Source organism: Tursiops truncatus, chromosome 10, assembly GCF_011762595.2.
Source record: "Tursiops truncatus isolate mTurTru1 chromosome 10, mTurTru1.mat.Y, whole genome shotgun sequence".
NCBI lineage: Eukaryota > Metazoa > Chordata > Mammalia > Artiodactyla > Delphinidae > Tursiops > Tursiops truncatus.
Genome location: NC_047043.1, coordinates 60,278,349 through 60,294,906, shown reverse-complemented (window position 1 = coordinate 60,294,906; position 16,558 = coordinate 60,278,349). Strand labels below are relative to the sequence as shown.

At 48.1% G+C, this 16,558-nt stretch overlaps 1 protein-coding gene across 7 annotated transcripts in view; it reads right to left on the bottom strand.

The window, feature by feature from the left end:
* The window catches only part of SCN5A (sodium voltage-gated channel alpha subunit 5), an 87,970-nt gene that overhangs the window by 39,133 nt on the left and 32,279 nt on the right, over positions 1–16,558 (bottom strand). For all 7 annotated transcript variants that reach the window (XM_033863707.2, XM_033863709.2, XM_033863711.2 and 4 more), the window contains exons 12-15: positions 15,799–15,931; positions 14,624–14,859; positions 5,349–5,522; positions 3,705–4,061 (exon numbers count right to left, since the gene is read on the bottom strand). In XM_033863707.2, coding sequence (XP_033719598.1) covers positions 3,705–4,061; positions 5,349–5,522; positions 14,624–14,859; positions 15,799–15,931 — 900 coding nt within the window. The remainder of the gene's footprint in view (positions 1–3,704; positions 4,062–5,348; positions 5,523–14,623; positions 14,860–15,798; positions 15,932–16,558) is intronic.

Below are 16,558 nucleotides of genomic sequence, written 5' to 3'. Positions count from 1 at the left end.
CTTGGGTGTTGGCCCAGGTTCAATGGGAGAACCATGGGTTCATCTGATGTCAAAGCCTGCAGATGGGGCCTTGCTGTCTTGGGGGTAATGGGGGGCAGTGAGGTCAGGGTGAGCACAGGGCTGCTCCCTGGGAAGTGAGATCCAATCTGGGATCAGCAAGGCCCACCCGTCCATTCATTCATTCATCCATCACCCATCTGCTCTTGGGGCTTTCCTGGGAAGAGGCCTCTGCATCTGTTGGTGAAGGAGGGGCAGTGATATGTCTCTGAGTTCCCCACTGAAGCTGGGTCACCACTCAAAGATCTGGGGCTCCAGCTGTGGAGCACTCTCCACTCTCCCCAGATCCGACCATGCTTTCCAGGTGAAGGACATGGGAGAATGAGCAGAGAAGAGGGCGATGCCAGGAAAAGAGGCCAGGTGGCAGCCCTTGGGGGCCTGGGCACCTGTAGGGTCAAGCTACTGAGACAGAGTTGTGTCCAGGCAGTGAGGGGTGCTTGGATGGGTGCTGCGTGCAGGATTAGACACTTGGATAGAGGAGAGGGACCTGGGGCTGAGGCTTCAGAGGTGCCGGAACACACAGTCTTTACTTAAGTTATTTATTAGGGGTTATGGATTTGATGTCCGTCCCTAAGGGGGGTTTGAAAAATCTCTCTGTCTTTGGATGGTTCTGGACTACTGCTTGTTGTTAAACCACCCTGCAAGTGTGAAGTTTTAGCTTTTGTTAAAAAAGAGAACTTTTACCGAGTGACAAGGGACTGGGCTTGGGGAGGGTAGCTGAAGATGGTGGTGGGCTCGTTCCACACAGGGGTCAGACCGGCTCATGAGCATCGCCAGGCCAACAGGACAGAGACACAATCTCCCCACCTTGGGCTCGGGTCTCCCCTCCGCAGCCACTCCCAGAAGGGAGTCCAGTTGAATGGGGGCCCCTATAGCAGAGTGGTGTGTGAAGGTGGACACCCAATCTGAGTCCCTGCTCTGGCTTCTTACAAGCCCCTGAGACATGCTTGTTAGAGAGCTGGGAGTGAGAATTCTGGCGAAAGCAGTGGGCAAGGTTGGAGTGCCAGGCCTCAGAAACGTGCCTTTGCTTTAAACATTAACATTCATGTGGACAGTATGGAAAGCTTAAGGAGTAGGCTCTCCTGTTCTATCTCCACAGAGAGATGATCACTTTTGACACCTGGCAGTCTCTTTTATGTCGTCACTGGAGGGGTGACACATGTGATGTGATGCAGAGCTGCTGTCTACACTGACCTCTGGCCAGGCTCCCGGCCTCTGTCCACACTGGCCCAGGCCTGGCCTGCCTCAGCTCCTGGTAGCCCACCCTGGGTTCACATCCCCTGACCTCCAGGCATCTGGGGCCAGGCTGGGGGCAGGGCAAGGGGTGCCTGGGCAGCCTTGTCCACCCACAGAAGATGCTAGGGCCTCCCCTGCCGCCGGCTTCAGAAGTTCGGCTGCTTCCAGTGCTTTCCCTGTCAATCACACTGCTGCTCCCCAGCCCCTGCCTGATGATCACTTCCCATTTCAATGACAATCTTGCTTCCACCCACGCCCCGAAGCAGCCCAATTCCTGAGGCAGCCAGGGAGGGGGCCGCGTGGGCTGCGTTAGCTTCCCTCCTCCAGCAGCCTCTAATCTTCTCATCCCCAGGCAGATCTGCTCGGAAGTCGCAGGCTGTGTGTGCATGAGGGCAGCTCAGCCTGTCCCTGGGCTGAAAGCGCTGTGTACTCGCATCCTCCTTGGAACACACAGAGTCTGGCAGCCCCAGAGCTGTGCCAGGGGCTGAGTGAGGGGCTCCCTGAGGGGCGGCAGGTTTGAGGGGATGGGAGGGGGGTTGCAGGGCCCGCCAAAGAGCTGGGTTCCACTGGCACTGTGCACTCTGCTTCCTCTCTGGGCTCCACCTATGGAGGCTGAGGAAGACCGACCCCAACTTGGCCTGGTTAAGTCACATGGGAGGAGAAAGCAGGCAGGTCTGGAGAAGGGCTCTGGAATCTGTAGCCCACAGTACTCACATCACCTAAAATCCCTCTATGAGCCGCTGTGAGCCTGAGCTGCCCACACCATGGGCAGTGGTAGCCAGACACTGCAGGTGTGACGTTGGAGCGTGTGTGGTCCCCCTGTGTACCCAGGAAGGTGGCTGCATGTCCACAGTGGACACTGACCTCTCCCTGAACAACTGACCCCTCTCAAACTTGCCTCTTCCAAAGGCTCCTTCTCTGGCATTTAGATTTTGATCTCTCTCAACTCCAGAATTGCCCACATTGTAAAGACACAAGGCAAGATGCACTTTCCCTGGGACAGACAGGTGGCCATGGGAGCAAAGACCTGGGCTTCTCATTACAGGACAGCAGGAACTCTCACCACAGCCATTCAGGATGACATACAAGGTTCTCTCGGGCCCCACCTCCCCTGGACCACCACTACCTGCCTGAGCCTGTGCTTTGCTTACCTTGCTTCTTCCCTCTCTAGCATCACCTGTCAATCAGGTCAGCGGGAAACCCCCTCCACCAGGAAGCCTTCCTTGATTTCCCCAGCTGAAGGGGCTCAGCACCCATGGGGTCCCTCTTAATGGCTCTGACCATTCTGACCAGCTTGAGAGTTATCTCAGGCCTGTTTGAACTCTCCACCTCCTCACTCTCTCAAGGTGGTGAGCAATGTCAGAGCCACATTCATCTCTGTATGCCCAACAGCATTTGGCACAATATTCTGCATGCAGTGGGAGCTCAACAAATGTTTGTTAAGCTGAATTGAACCAGGTGATAAATCACTGACAGTGGATAACTAATAAAACAATGAGTAGATGAGAAAATAATTAATTAATGGATATAAAATGAATACATAATGAATAAATAGGTAAATAGATGGGTAAATGGAAGAATGAGGAAATGGGTGATGTGCATGAATGGATAGTTAAATGAGTGAGTGAGTAGATAGCTGGATGGATAAATGAGTAGATGGATGGGACTGATGAATGAGAGAATAGATGAGTGGGTTGACGGATGTAGAGGTGGATGAATCAATAGAGGGATAGATGAGTGAGTGGAAAGATGGGTGATGGATGAATGAATGGATGGATAGGTGGGTGAATGAATGGATGGGTAGATAGATGGGCAAATGGATGGATGAACAGGTGTGCACATGTGTGTGTGAATGGGGGTTGATGGATGGATGGTTGATGGATAGATGAATGGATGGGTAAGTGAATGAGTAGATGGAGGTTGATGGATGAATGGCTGGGTGAGTGAGTGCATAAATGGGTAGGGAGATTGGTAACTGAGTAGGCAGATAGATGAAAAGGTGGACAGGTGGATAGGTGAGTTGGTGGGTGGGTTATTGATGAGTGGATTGATGGCTGGATAGGTAGATGTATGCATGAGTAGAGAGATGAAAGAGTGAATGGGTAAGTAATAGATGGATCGATGATACATGGATGGATGGGTAAGTGGGTGCACAGATGGGTGAATGAATGAACGGGTGAGTAAATAGATGGAATGATGGGTAAATGAGTAGATGGATGGATGGGTAAATCGATGGATGGATGAGAGATTGATGGGTGGATGGATTGTTTGATAGATGGCTGAGTGAGGGAGTGGGTGGATGGAAGGAAGGGTAAGTGAATGGACAGATGGATGACTGGGTGGGTGGGTAGCTGGGTAGATGAATGGATGGGTAGGTGAGTGAGTGTGTGTGAGGCCACCGGCCAACTTACCACGAGATTGCCAATGACCATAACAAGCAAGAAGACCAGCAGGCACAGCGACTGCCCAGACACCTCCATGCAGTCCCACATGGTCTCGATCCACTCGCCACAGAGGATGCGGAAGATGATGAGGAAGGCATGGAAGAAGTCCATCATGTGCCAGCGGGGCAGCACACCTGGGTCGCTGATGCGGTGCCTCAGCTCTGAGTAGTTCTTGCCAAAGAGCTGCATGCCCACCACAGCGAAGATGAACACGATGATGGCCAGCACCAGCGTCAGGTTGCCCAGTGCCCCCACTGAGTTCCCGATGATCTTGATGAGTGTGTTCAGGGTGGGCCAGGACTTCGCCAGCTTGAAGACCCGAAGCTGGGGAGGGAGGGGTCCTTGTGAGGGGCTCTGGCTTCCACTGCCCATAGACACCCTCACCCCCGACAGCTCCTGCCTGAGAACCCAGGGCACCCTTAAAGGTCACCTACACCTGTTTCTCCTCGTTTGTCCAAGAGCACACATTACTGCTTCTCTCCACAGCCTGAGGGCAGCTTCATCGGGCCCTGCTCTGGGAGTCAGGTCAACAGCTCCAGACTCCTCCCCCCAACCCACCCCATCTCTCTGTCCCCACACCAGCCTCCTACCCACCTTGGTCTCACTTCCAGGAACCACCCAGTAGATCCCCCATCATGGAATGTCCCTCTTCCAGAACCCTCCTCATCAGGTATCCTTCTGGGCGAGCTCAAACCATCCCTGACTTGCCCAGTCACCTCCATCTTTCCCTCCTCTCAGTCATCACAGAGAAAGGGAGCTGGTGTTTAGCATTTATTGAACACCCACTGTGCCAGGCCTTATGTTTAGGATGGATCAGCTCATTCAGAACTCCAAATAACTACATGAGGGTGGTACTATTATTACCTCATTTGACAGATGAAGAAGCCAACCCTTAGAGGTGGAGTATGTTGTCTAGGTCCCTTGGCTCTTGGCAGTGGAGTCGGAATTAAAACCCACAGCCTAGGCTTTCTATTTTGCCCCCAACAGCCTGCCTACCTAGCCCCAAGTGAAGCCACTTCCTCCAGAGAGCCTTCCCTGACCTACCTCTAGCCCCATGCCTGGACCTCTTAGACATTTTGAACTCAAAGCATGGTCCACAGACGCATAGCTTTGACATCATCCGAGACCTACTGAATCCACATCTGCACTTTAGCAAGATCCCCAGGCAATTTGTGTGCACATTAAAGTTTCAAAAATGCAGATTCCAAAACCAGCAGGTAGAGCCTCAGCAGACTTGGCTCCACCTGTTGCTTGCCATGTGGCTTTGGGAAATTGTTTCATCTCTCTGAGTGTGGAATGGGAATGTAGCAATACTAGCTCCTCTCCTGGGATCCTATGAGGACTAAAGGGGGCACGGTGAATCACAAAGGGCTTTGCAAATCGTCATGATGGATGGGCACCCCAATTGCCCCTCTGGAGGGAGGGCTATCTCCCTCTGTCTTGCCCACCTCTGTGTCCCCCACATCACCAGCCCTGGGGTACCTAGCAAACAGCTGTTGGGTAAGGCATGAAAGATCACAGTAGGGGTGATTGAGTGGTGACCTCGGAGGGGGTGTGGCTCAGTACCCCAGGCCCCCACCCACTCGCCCCCTGCCGGGCCCAGCCGTGTACCAGGCGGAAGGAGCGAAGCACCGACAAGTTGCCCATGCGGGACAGGCCCAGCTCCATGAGGCTGAGGATGACGATGATGCTGTCGAAGATGTTCCAGCCCTGCTGGAAGTAGTAGTAGGGGTCCAGGGCGATGATCTTGAAGGTCATCTCTGCTGTGAAGATCCCTGTGAAGACCTGGGAAGCAGCGGGAATCAGGGGTTCCCGACGTTTAGGCTGGAAAAAGCCTCTGGCAGCAGGGGCTCCCTGCCTCCTGACTCTTGCTCCTGTAGGGTCCCCCGTCTGGGCTGCCAGCTCTGACTGCGCCCAGAACCCCAGTGGGTGCCTGCTTAGCCACGGCCCAGTCCCTTGGGGACACCTCCAGCCTGATGCCTCCAGCCAACTCTGCTGTTTCCCAGGCATGACCCACCAGCCTGGGCCTCAGAAACAGCCGGGCCCACTGCAGGCTCTGCAGGGACTCACAGCTCTGGGAGGCACCTGGGATCAGGGGAAGCTGGGGTGGGCCTTGACACCACAGCTCTAGACCCCTTCCAGCCCGTGTGGCCACAGGAAGTTTCACACATGCCAAACACACACATTCCCACAAACACGCTTTCATGGCTCATGGCTTTTGCTCATGCTGTTCCCACTTCCTCCCTGTCCACATGCTGACTCTTCCCACTGTGATAACAACCAGCCACCATCTCTGGAGGCTTGACTAGGTACCAAGAGCTGGGCTAGAATGCTTTGCATACATTGTTTCTTTTAATCTGTCCAACAACCCGACGAGAAAAGTATCATTAACCCCATTTTACAGGTACAGAAACTGAGGCACTGAGAGGTTAAGTAACATGCCTGGGGTCAAGTAGCTCATAAATTTGAGAACCAGGAGATGAACTCAGTGCAGTCCTTCAAGATTTAGAGCAACCACTCTCCCTTCTAGAAACGATCCTGAGGTGGGCAGGGGCTGGGCTTCACCTGGTTCACTGACTCATGAGTCCCTGTGCAGCCCAGCTTCAGAAGGCAGAGACTCAAGGTTAAGGAGTCCATCGTGTGATGGGCCAGGCAGCCCCGACCATGGCCTACGGCTCTGAGCTGTGTCAACTGCTATGGCAGGAGGGCGCATGGCTCTGTGAGGAGGGGCTATCCCCTGAGGGTGTGGCTAGCAGGAAGTTGGTGCCATTATATATCAGGCCTTCCTGGAGCCAGGTGGGGTAGTGGGTGGGGTTATCCTGAGGGTGGTGAGGAGGCTCTGCGGTCTTCTGCAGGGGAGGCCTGAGGTCCGAGGGCCTCAGTAGCTGTGGAGGTCAGAAGCAGAGGCATGGCTGAGGCATCTCACTGAGGTCAGCACTCAGGAGTGGGGGTTACCTTGTCCTTGGCACCTGCCCTCAGGAGACTCTGTGCTGAAAGGAGAGAAGGAGAGGCATCTGCACCTGTTGGTGGCCCCAGCACCAGCCCTTTCCCTTCTCCGGAAATGAGGCCCTGTGGCAGTGGGCTGGGGGGCAGGGGATTGCTGTTGGCCCAGGGAGGGCACTAGGATGGCAGGTGGGTGGGCACCTCTGCACTACCATACAGGGCACCACCCATCAGCCCAGCCCATGTGACTTCAGTGGTCCCTTTAGTGCTTGTGCCCAGAGAGAACTGTCCTTCCACCAGCTGGGGTCTTAGGGAAGGGAGAGCCCCCGAAATCCTCCAGCCTCTGCTCAAATTCCTAGGCTGCCCTCACATGTGAAGAGGCATCCTTGGGTTCTGCCGCTTTCCCTGCCCCCATAACTTTTCCATCTCTCTGACCCCATCTCCCACTACTCTTCCAGCCACACTTGCCTCCTTGCCATCACCTCCTCAGGGCCCCTGTACCTGCTGCTCCCTTTCCCTGGATCCTCCCCTCCCCAATCCACAGGACTCACTCCCTTCAGGTCTCTGCTTAAAAGCCACCTAATCAACTCAACAAAACTTCTCAACACTTAAAATCGGGGCCCCACCCATGATTGTGCTTATCCTCTTCCTTGCTTTATTTTTTGTTCCCTCATATGCCACCCTGACATACTGTACGGTAGCTGTGTGTTTGTATGTTGAGTCTCCTCTGGCTAGACTGTAAACTCCACAGTAGGAGGGACCTTTCCTGTCTTACTGTACCTGGAACAGTGCCCAGCCTACAGGCGGGCCATCAATATTGGCTGAATAAGCATGCCAGTGGTTGGGCCTTAGACCTCCTGCAGCGCCCAGCTCCATGTCCCTGTCTTCCTGAGGCCTTCCCTACTCAGCAACGGCCCTCACCCAGCTGCATTCCCTGCGTCGGGCTTTGCTGAGAGCTCCTAAGGGTGGGGCCTGGATTTGCCCTTCCTTGGCCCCAGCCCTCTGGTCTCCCCGGCCACTGCCTGAGGATGCCAGGGTGAGTGAGTGCGTGCTTAAGACCCACGAGTCTTAAGCGAGACATACGCATGTCTCGGTAAAGGAGCTCAGGAAAGACCCCCCACCTCACTTTGCCCAGGTTCGCAGCTGTTCTGGCAGCAAAATAACAGATACAAGGTGGTGTTGGAAGTCAGCAAGAAAAGGACAGCAGAGGGAGGCTCTTGGGGATTGCCTTTGGGGAGGTGATGAGCAGAAGAACCAACAGCATCACCTGGAAGGTCTTCAGAAATGCAGAATCTTGAAGGCCCCAGACCTGCTGAATTTGAATCTGCATTGTGACCAGACTCACAGGTGATTTGAAGTTTGAGAAGTGCTATTTTTGAGCCATGGTTCTTAAACTTGGTGCGCTTTGAACCCCCTAAGGAATTTTAAAAGTATTGATGCCTGGGTCCCACTTCCACAGATTCGAGTTAAGTTGGACTGGAGTACCCAAGTAGCGAGAGTTTTATCAACTTCCCAGGTGATTCTAATGTGCAGCTAAGCTTGAGAACCACTGCTTTAGAAGTACATGAATTTTGGTGTGACTCCTTTCAAAGGTTCACCACTGGCATTGTAAGGACATGAGATCAAAGCTGGATGGTTTAAGATGTGCAAAGAACGGCAGCCAGACCCGAGTTCCAAAGCAGGGTCTGCCACAGTGGGATCTTGGGCCAGTTTCCCCATCTCTCTGAGCCTTGAGTGTTCCCATATGTAAAATGGGGATAATAATAACACCATAGATGGTTTCTAAGAGTTAGAGCTAATGGACGTCAAGTGGATACTGCCTAAGAGCGGGCGGTTGTTGTTCTCATTGGCCTCATTTATTATAGCTGCTGAAAACTCCAGGCCCAGGCAGGGGCTTCAGATACAAACGGCTCTGCATGATTTATAGGCTCACTGGGATCTAGCAGGCAGGCTGTGAGTGTGGGCACCCACCTCCCCCAACTCCTGGCAGGTGGCACACGGAGTCATCAGTGCTAATGGTGGCTTCCCAGAAAGTGGGAGGACTTTTGAGAAACCCCAAACTCTCCTGACCTTGGCTAATGTCTTTAATGGGATCATCCTGTACACACTGTAAACTTGCTTTTGAAATGTAACACCTTGTGAACATCCTTCCATGCCATTTAAACATCACTTACAGCATTATTTTCTTTTTCCTTTAAAAAAAATAGTTGTGGGATATTCCACGGTACAGATGTGCCATAAGTAGTTTAACCATTTCTTTGTGATGGGCATTCTTTTGTCCCTATTACAAACATTGCCAGGACTTCCCTGGTGGTCCAGTGGTTAAGACTCCTCCTTCCAATGCAGGGGACACAGGTTTGATCCCTGATTGGGGTACTAAGATCCCACATGCCTCGGGGCAACTAAGCCCGCGCACCACAACTACTGAGCCTGCGTGCTGCAACGAAGAGCCCTCGCGCCAAAACGAAAGATCCTGCATGCCTCAACTAAGACCCCGCATGCCGCAACTAAGATCTGATGAAGCCAAATAAATAAAATAAATAAATTTTAAAAAACCATTGCCATAATAGATATCCTTTCACATACATATTTTAAAACAACTTGCCCAATTATTTTCTTAGTATAAATTTCTGGAAATGGAATTGCATAGCCAACAAGCATTTTTAGAGATTCTGACACATAACTGCTAAAAGATCCTCAGAGATCGGTTTTAACCAAATCCATGAACCACATGGGATAACTGTTTCCCTCATAAAAATGTTAATTCCTGTCCCACTAACCTTTCCAATCCAATAGGACAAAAGCCATCTTTTACTGTTGCTTTGTTGGATATTTCTTTGATTTTTGTATTTCTCCTTTTGTGAAATTGCCTGTTCATATCCTTTACTTGTTTTCCTATTAGGGTGTTTGCCTTTTTTTGTTGTTGTTTATATATATACTTTATATATTAAGGGTATTATCCCTTTATCTACCGTGTGCATTGCAATTTTCTTGGTTTGTCATTTATCTTTGTCGTTGTACTTTCTAAAAATTATAAAATATTTTAAGCATATAAACAAGTATAGAATAATATGATGCGTCCTTTGTACCCACTACCAAACTCTACCAAATATTAACATTTTGCCATATTTGCTGCAAATCTTGTTTCATTTTTCCCTCAAAATAATAGCAAAGACTTAAATAGCATTTACTATATGCCAGGTACTGTACTAGTGCTTTACATATATTGAATCACTTAATCCTCACAATAACTCTATGAGATATTATTGTTATCCCCATTTTACAGATAGGGAAACTGAGATACAGAGAAGTTAAGTCACTGGCCCACATGATGGAACCTGACATGAACCTAAACAGTTGTCTTCTTCTGCATAGTCTTGACCACCACCTGCCATCGCAGGTAAAACCCATAGGACTACATTCACTCCAAGGTAATCACCATCCTGAATTTGATGTTTATCATTCCCATGCATGTTTTTACAGTTTTAATGCATAGTATTTTTGCATCGTTTTAAGGTTTCTATAACCATATGTGTTCTTTTTTGCAAGTTCCTTTTATTCTTAACATCATGTTTGTGAGATTTATCCATACTGAAAGATGTATACATATTCCTTCTAATTGTGCACAGTATTTCACAGTATTCATACGGTGCACTAACTGTGCACAGTATGAAAACACCACAATTTATTTATCCATTTTTAAGTGGAGGGATAGACATTTAGATTGATTCCAATTTTCCCTGTGACTAACAATGCAGCAAAGAGCTTTCTTGTACATGTCTCCTTATACAGACGTGTGGGACTTTCTGAAGAATATGTATATCTGAAATTGTTATAGGGTATGCATATCCGTGACTTATCAGATACTGTACAACTGTTCCCTGAAATGGTTGTAACAAATTGACACTCTTACAAAGTGTGAGTTGCCGCTGTTTCATATCATTGCCAACACACAGAATTTTACTTCTGATTCTCTAATGGGTGAGAAACAGTATCTCAGTGTTGATTTAATTTGCATTCCTCTGTGTTTCTTTTCATCTGTTTATAACTATCTGAATTTCCTCTTCTGTCATTTCTTCTGTCCATTGTTGTGGTTGTGTTTTTGCCAGTGGATTGTCCCTCTTCTCTTTATTGATGTGTAAGCATTCAATGCATATTCTGGATTCCATGTCTTTCCAGTTAAATACTTTTCATAACATCAATTTCCAGTTTGGGGTAGTGATTTCACTTTGTTTACCATATCCTTTATTGTACACATATTACAAATTTTTTAACATAGGTAAATTTAGCAATCTTTTCTTTCATGGTATAAACTTTTTGTATGTTGGAGAAAGCCTTCCTAAGCTCCAAATTTTAAATATTCTTCCACATTTTTATTCTAAAAGCTTTAAAATTTTATTTTATTGCTTTTAGGTGTTGAATCCATTTCCCTGCAACTAATGAATGAACATGGTATGGGGTAGGGATCTAATTTATTTTCTTCCATAGAGATAACCATTCTGGGGACTTCCCTGATGGTCCAGTGGTTAAGACCCCATGCTTCCAGTGCTTCCACTGCAGGGGGCGTGGGTTCGATTTCTGGTCCAGGAACTAGGATTCCGCATGCCATGCAGTGCAGCCAAAAAAAAAAAAAAAGGAGATAACTATTCTTCCCAATCTTATTTATTGAATAGTCTGTCATTTTCATATTGATTTATAATGCCATCTCTGATATTTATCAAGTCTCCAAATATGCATTTCTTATTTCTGAGTTCTTGATTCTGTAGTACTGGTCCATTTTTCTATATTGCACCAATACTATAATGTTTCAATTACTATAGCTTTATAATACATCTTATACATGGTACGGTAAGCTCCCCAGCTGATTCATTAATTTGTTTCATAGACATTATTTTTCCATATTAATTTTAGGATCGCCTTTTCAAATCCCATGGGTAAAAATGTGTTGGGATTTTGATCAGAATTACATTAAACATCCAGGTTAATTTGGTAAGAACTGATATCTCTACAGTATTCAGAATTTTATCCATGAAAATGGCATATCTCTTCACTAATTTATTCTTTTATATTTTTCAATGGTTTTGTAATTTTTTTCATATAAAATTTACAATCTTCTGCTACATTTATTCCTAGATTCCTCACAGTTTTTATTGCTATTGTAAGTGTTAACTTTTAGAAATTACTCTCCAAATGATCATTGATGGTGGCTAGGAGCAGAATTAATTTTAGTATGCAGAGTCTGTACCTACCAACATTGCTGAACTCTCTTACTGGTTCTAATTGTCTTTCTGTAGATTTTCTTGGATTGTTTCTATAGATAATTCTTCTTTTTCTTCTCTTACCACACTGACAAGGACTCCAGTATAATTTGGACTCGAAGCAGGGAGATGGGAGAAAAGCTAGTGCTGCAGCACAGCAGTGTAAGGCACTAGGTAAGAGGATGAACTCTAGATACAAATGGCTTGGGTTTGAATCTTGGGTCTTTCACTTCCTGGCTGTGTGACCTTGGTTAAATTATTTCACCACTCTGTGCCTCTGTTACCTTATTAGTAAAACAGGGGTAATAATAATACCATCCCCCTTACTGGTTGTTATAAAAATTAGGTGTTCAACAAGTATTAGCTATGATTGCCAGGATCACTTCGTGTGTTAATTTTTCAGACATAGCTTCCAGGAACACCCAGGTATAAATCTGAACTCCAAATCTGTATAAGGTCAAATTCATAGTCACAAGCTTCTGGAGGTTACCTTCCCCACCCCCTCACCCGCCTCCAGCCCTGGCTGAGACTGACAACCTTCCTTCCTTATTGTTTCCCAGGGTCAGTGTGTGGATTTATTTGAGTTCACCACTTTACTGAACATAGGGTCATATTCTTATGGGGCTACTCAGTTCCAAACCCTACCTGCACTGTCCCAAATATAAGTCCTGTCCCTGCGTGTTCACAGAAATCCAAGCCCCCAGGATTACTCAAATCAGCACCCCTCCCACCCCCTAGGGCAACTACAGAACGATTTCACACGTTTACTGCTATGGTTTTTAAGTACCTCTTTGTTTTTGGCACTTGGGGGTTTTTGTTACTTTCTCATGAACTTTATTATGCATGTCAAAGAATGTTTGCTGTATTTTTGTTTCACAGTTGGAAACATCTCAGGTTTCCTTGTCCACAGTATTGCTAGGAACAGACGTTTCATTTGCCTTTTGCCTTTGTTTATATGATGGGCTAAACATTAGTGAAATCTATCATTCTTCTCCTTTATGGAATTTGTCTTTAGTGACATGCTTGGAAAGGATTTTTTCACACCAAGATTATTTACCCATGCTTATTTTTGTGATTTTGTTTCTTTACATTTAATATTTAAACCATCTAGAATATATTAACTGCAAGACAATCAAAACCTTACATACTAGCAATAAAGCTATCCAAACAGAACAAAATAGAGCTGTAATCCAATGACATGACCCATTACTAATAACTGAACCACAAATTTAACACGACTGCAATTCAATCACAACTTAATGCTCCAGGGAAGCCACCAGTGCTCTTCATCACCTCGACTGCTGCTCAGTCCAACCCAACGGTCACATTCCATTAAAACTGTATTCAACTGAAATCCTATGTACCCACCCTCTGAAGACCACCCAACACAAGGCAGGCACAACTGTGCCACAAGACTCTTACAGACTGATACCTAGCTTTTCCTTCTGTTTGTATACAGAAGAAGAAAAGAAAAGCAGAATCACAGCAAAACGGACTCACATTTGTGAAAAAGTTTGAATAGACCCTGTAGAGAACTATCTAGAGTTCTGGATATGGTGGTAAGTAATAAGGGAAGAAAATCCTCACACTCCACAGTGTAGGAGACATGTCTACGTGTGGGGGCCACCTGTGCAGCTGGGACCAAGACAGGGCTGGGTCTGCAAGAGGAGAGAGCTTGGAATGAATGACCCCCTCCCCCCACTCAACCTCAGTGATGATCCCAGGAGCTCCTTTCAGAGGCCAGTGGGCTCTCTGCAGCTTTGCTCTAGGATCTTCTGCAGAAGGGTCGACCCTTTTTTACCTGGACAGAGCCAGTAGGACCCTGTCCCCCAGAGTCAGGAGACAACAGCTACATGCCCAGCTATGCCATCACTATGTCACCTCTCTGGCCTCAGTTTTCCATCTTCAGAGTGAAGAGCTAGGACTTGATTTGGTGTCAAGAAGAAAAAAATCAGAATTAGAACCCAGACATTCTGACTTCCAGGGACAGTCTCCTTAATAACAACAACGAAGATAATAACCACAGCTATCATTTATTTTGAGTGCTTATGGTTTATCAAACTCTGAGCCAAGCACATTATACACATTATCTTATTCAATCCTCATTAGCTTCCTATGAAGTTGATATTGTCATACTAATTTTACATTTATTAAATTCAACAAATACTTACTGTACCAATTACTGAAACTAAGTAATTTGCTAGAGGTCACATAGTTAGTAAGAGCTGAGTCAGAATTCAAATCTGGCTCTGCCTGATTTACTCACTCCATCCATCCATCCATCCATCCATCCATCTATCTCTCTATCCTTCCCTTCCTCCTTCTCTCCATCCAGCCATCCATCCATCCTTTCCCTAAGAGAACTGCCTCTTTTTGCATGCACTCTCCTCCTCCGTTACTAACTGCCACACCTCATGTCCCCACACATTTCAGGCTCACACTCAACTCACTTTTGTTTTCTAGCTTTTGGGCATCTTTATCCCTAACCTCTCAGTCCCAATTACATCTGTCACGAAAGCTGATCCTGAGGCTCCGCCCACAAGGTCTTCCACAATGACTCCTACCTTCAGAAGATCCTTTCGTGTTCTGAGTCACTCCTCCCTTACCCACAAAGGCTGTGCCAGCTGGCCAAGAGCCCTTCACAACACGATGCCCATTTGAGAGTCAGCTGCCAGCAGCCCTTACCAGGTTTCCGACCTGCAGCATCTCCTCAAATTCAGTTGTCATGTTGTAATGCTCCAGTGCCATGAAGAGTGTGTTAATCACGATGCACATGGTGATGGTGAGGTCGGCGAATGGGTCCATGACCATGATCTTCACTCTCTGCTTGATGGACATCCACAGTGGACAACACTCCCAGATCAGGTAGCGCTGGGCAAAGCGATTCCAGCATGGCGGATACTTGCGGTGAGACTCCAACTCTGGGTGGGAGGGGGCGGGGCAGAGAGCCAGTGAGCTGGTTTGTTTTTGTTGACCAACTCTTATATAACTCGTGGTATTCCAGAAAAGATGTATGACCTACCCAGGAGATGACAGGGCTGCTACATGACAGGGGGACAGAAAGAGGGGCAGGGATGACTAAGGGAAAGAGTGGCCTATGTCCTGGCTCCTTACTCTGGGAATACGGGAGAAGAGGGCCACAGGGACAGAAAACCAGGATGGATGTGGGGAAAACTGGGACAAGATAGATTTGGACAAATGTGGGCTCTCTTGAGACAACACTCCCACATAGATCTGCGGACACTCAGGGGAGGTATAGGCTGAGACAACATCTGAGACAGGAGAGTTCAGATATAAGGACACCCAGGACCCAACAGGTAGGAACAGATGTGGATATCTGAGACATGTCAGGACAGATGCGGGGGGGATGCCTGGGACAGAAGTCATGTTGGACAGGAGAGGACAAATCAGGGGGTGCCAAGTTCAGGATGGATTGGATGTGAGGTTGCCTAAAGTGGGACAGGCTTGGACAGATGTGGGAGGCTTGGAATAACCTGCGGTAGATATGGGGATGGCTGGGATAAGCTAGAACAGGCATGCTTGGGATGGGATGGTCCCAGCAGACATGGGAATGCTTGGGAGAGGACAGGATGAGACCAATGAGCCCCTAGGACAGGCCAGGACAGCTGTGGGGATGCTTGGAAGAAACACAGACATGGCTCCTGAGGATGCCCAGGAAAAAACACGCTGGAACAGACGAAAAGACACCCAGGACAGGCCACAGAGACTGAAAAGTCTGGGACAGCTGTGCGGATGTCCAAGGCAGGCAAAGCAGCTGGGGTGAACTTGGCTCAGGCCTGGCTAACTGTGAGGGTGCTCAGACTAGAAGTGGGGAGTGTTTGGATGACACCAGGGCTGACCTTCCAGTACGCTGGTGAGGACGCTGACTGCACTGAGGGTTCGCCGCCGCTCTCCTGGCTCCTCGAAGCCATCCACACACGGAGCCTGGGGGGTCAGCATCTGAGGCCTGCCTGGCTCCTCCGACGGTGTGGTCTGGGTGTAACCGGGAGATATGCATCAGCCTGGGGACGGGGGTCTGCCTGGATCTGGGGCAGCTGCCCCAGACTCAGGTTGGAGAGGTCACAGGGGGCCACATGGGGGTCTTGATGGGACACTGGGTGCTGGGCTTCTTTGCTCCCAACTCCCTCCCAGCTAACAACTCCCCTCTCGCCAATCATTATCTCCTTCATTCTCTTTTTTTTTCACCATCTCTCATTAGTGGTGATTCCTGAGTGTGGACGGGAAATGACATGTACCAGGTTCTTTTAACCAGATGCTGACATATACATTAGTACATGCAAAAACAATCTGGGAGTCTTAATTGACCCCAAGCTCCCCAGAGTCAACAAAAGCTGAAAAAAAATCCACCGTGCTCTAAGGTGACATTAATGGAAGCATAAAGCACAATGTTCAGACACAGCTGGTGGGAGCTTTTGTGGAGGCAGGTTGGCTACATCTACCAAGAAAATTTTACATTGGCTCTGCATTTCCTTGTCTAGTAATCAAACTTCATAAATAATTATACACGTGCACCAAAAATACGTATGCAACAATGTTCACTGCAGCGTTGTTGCAAATACCGTAAAAACAAAACAACTGATCAATAGGAAGAATATTAAA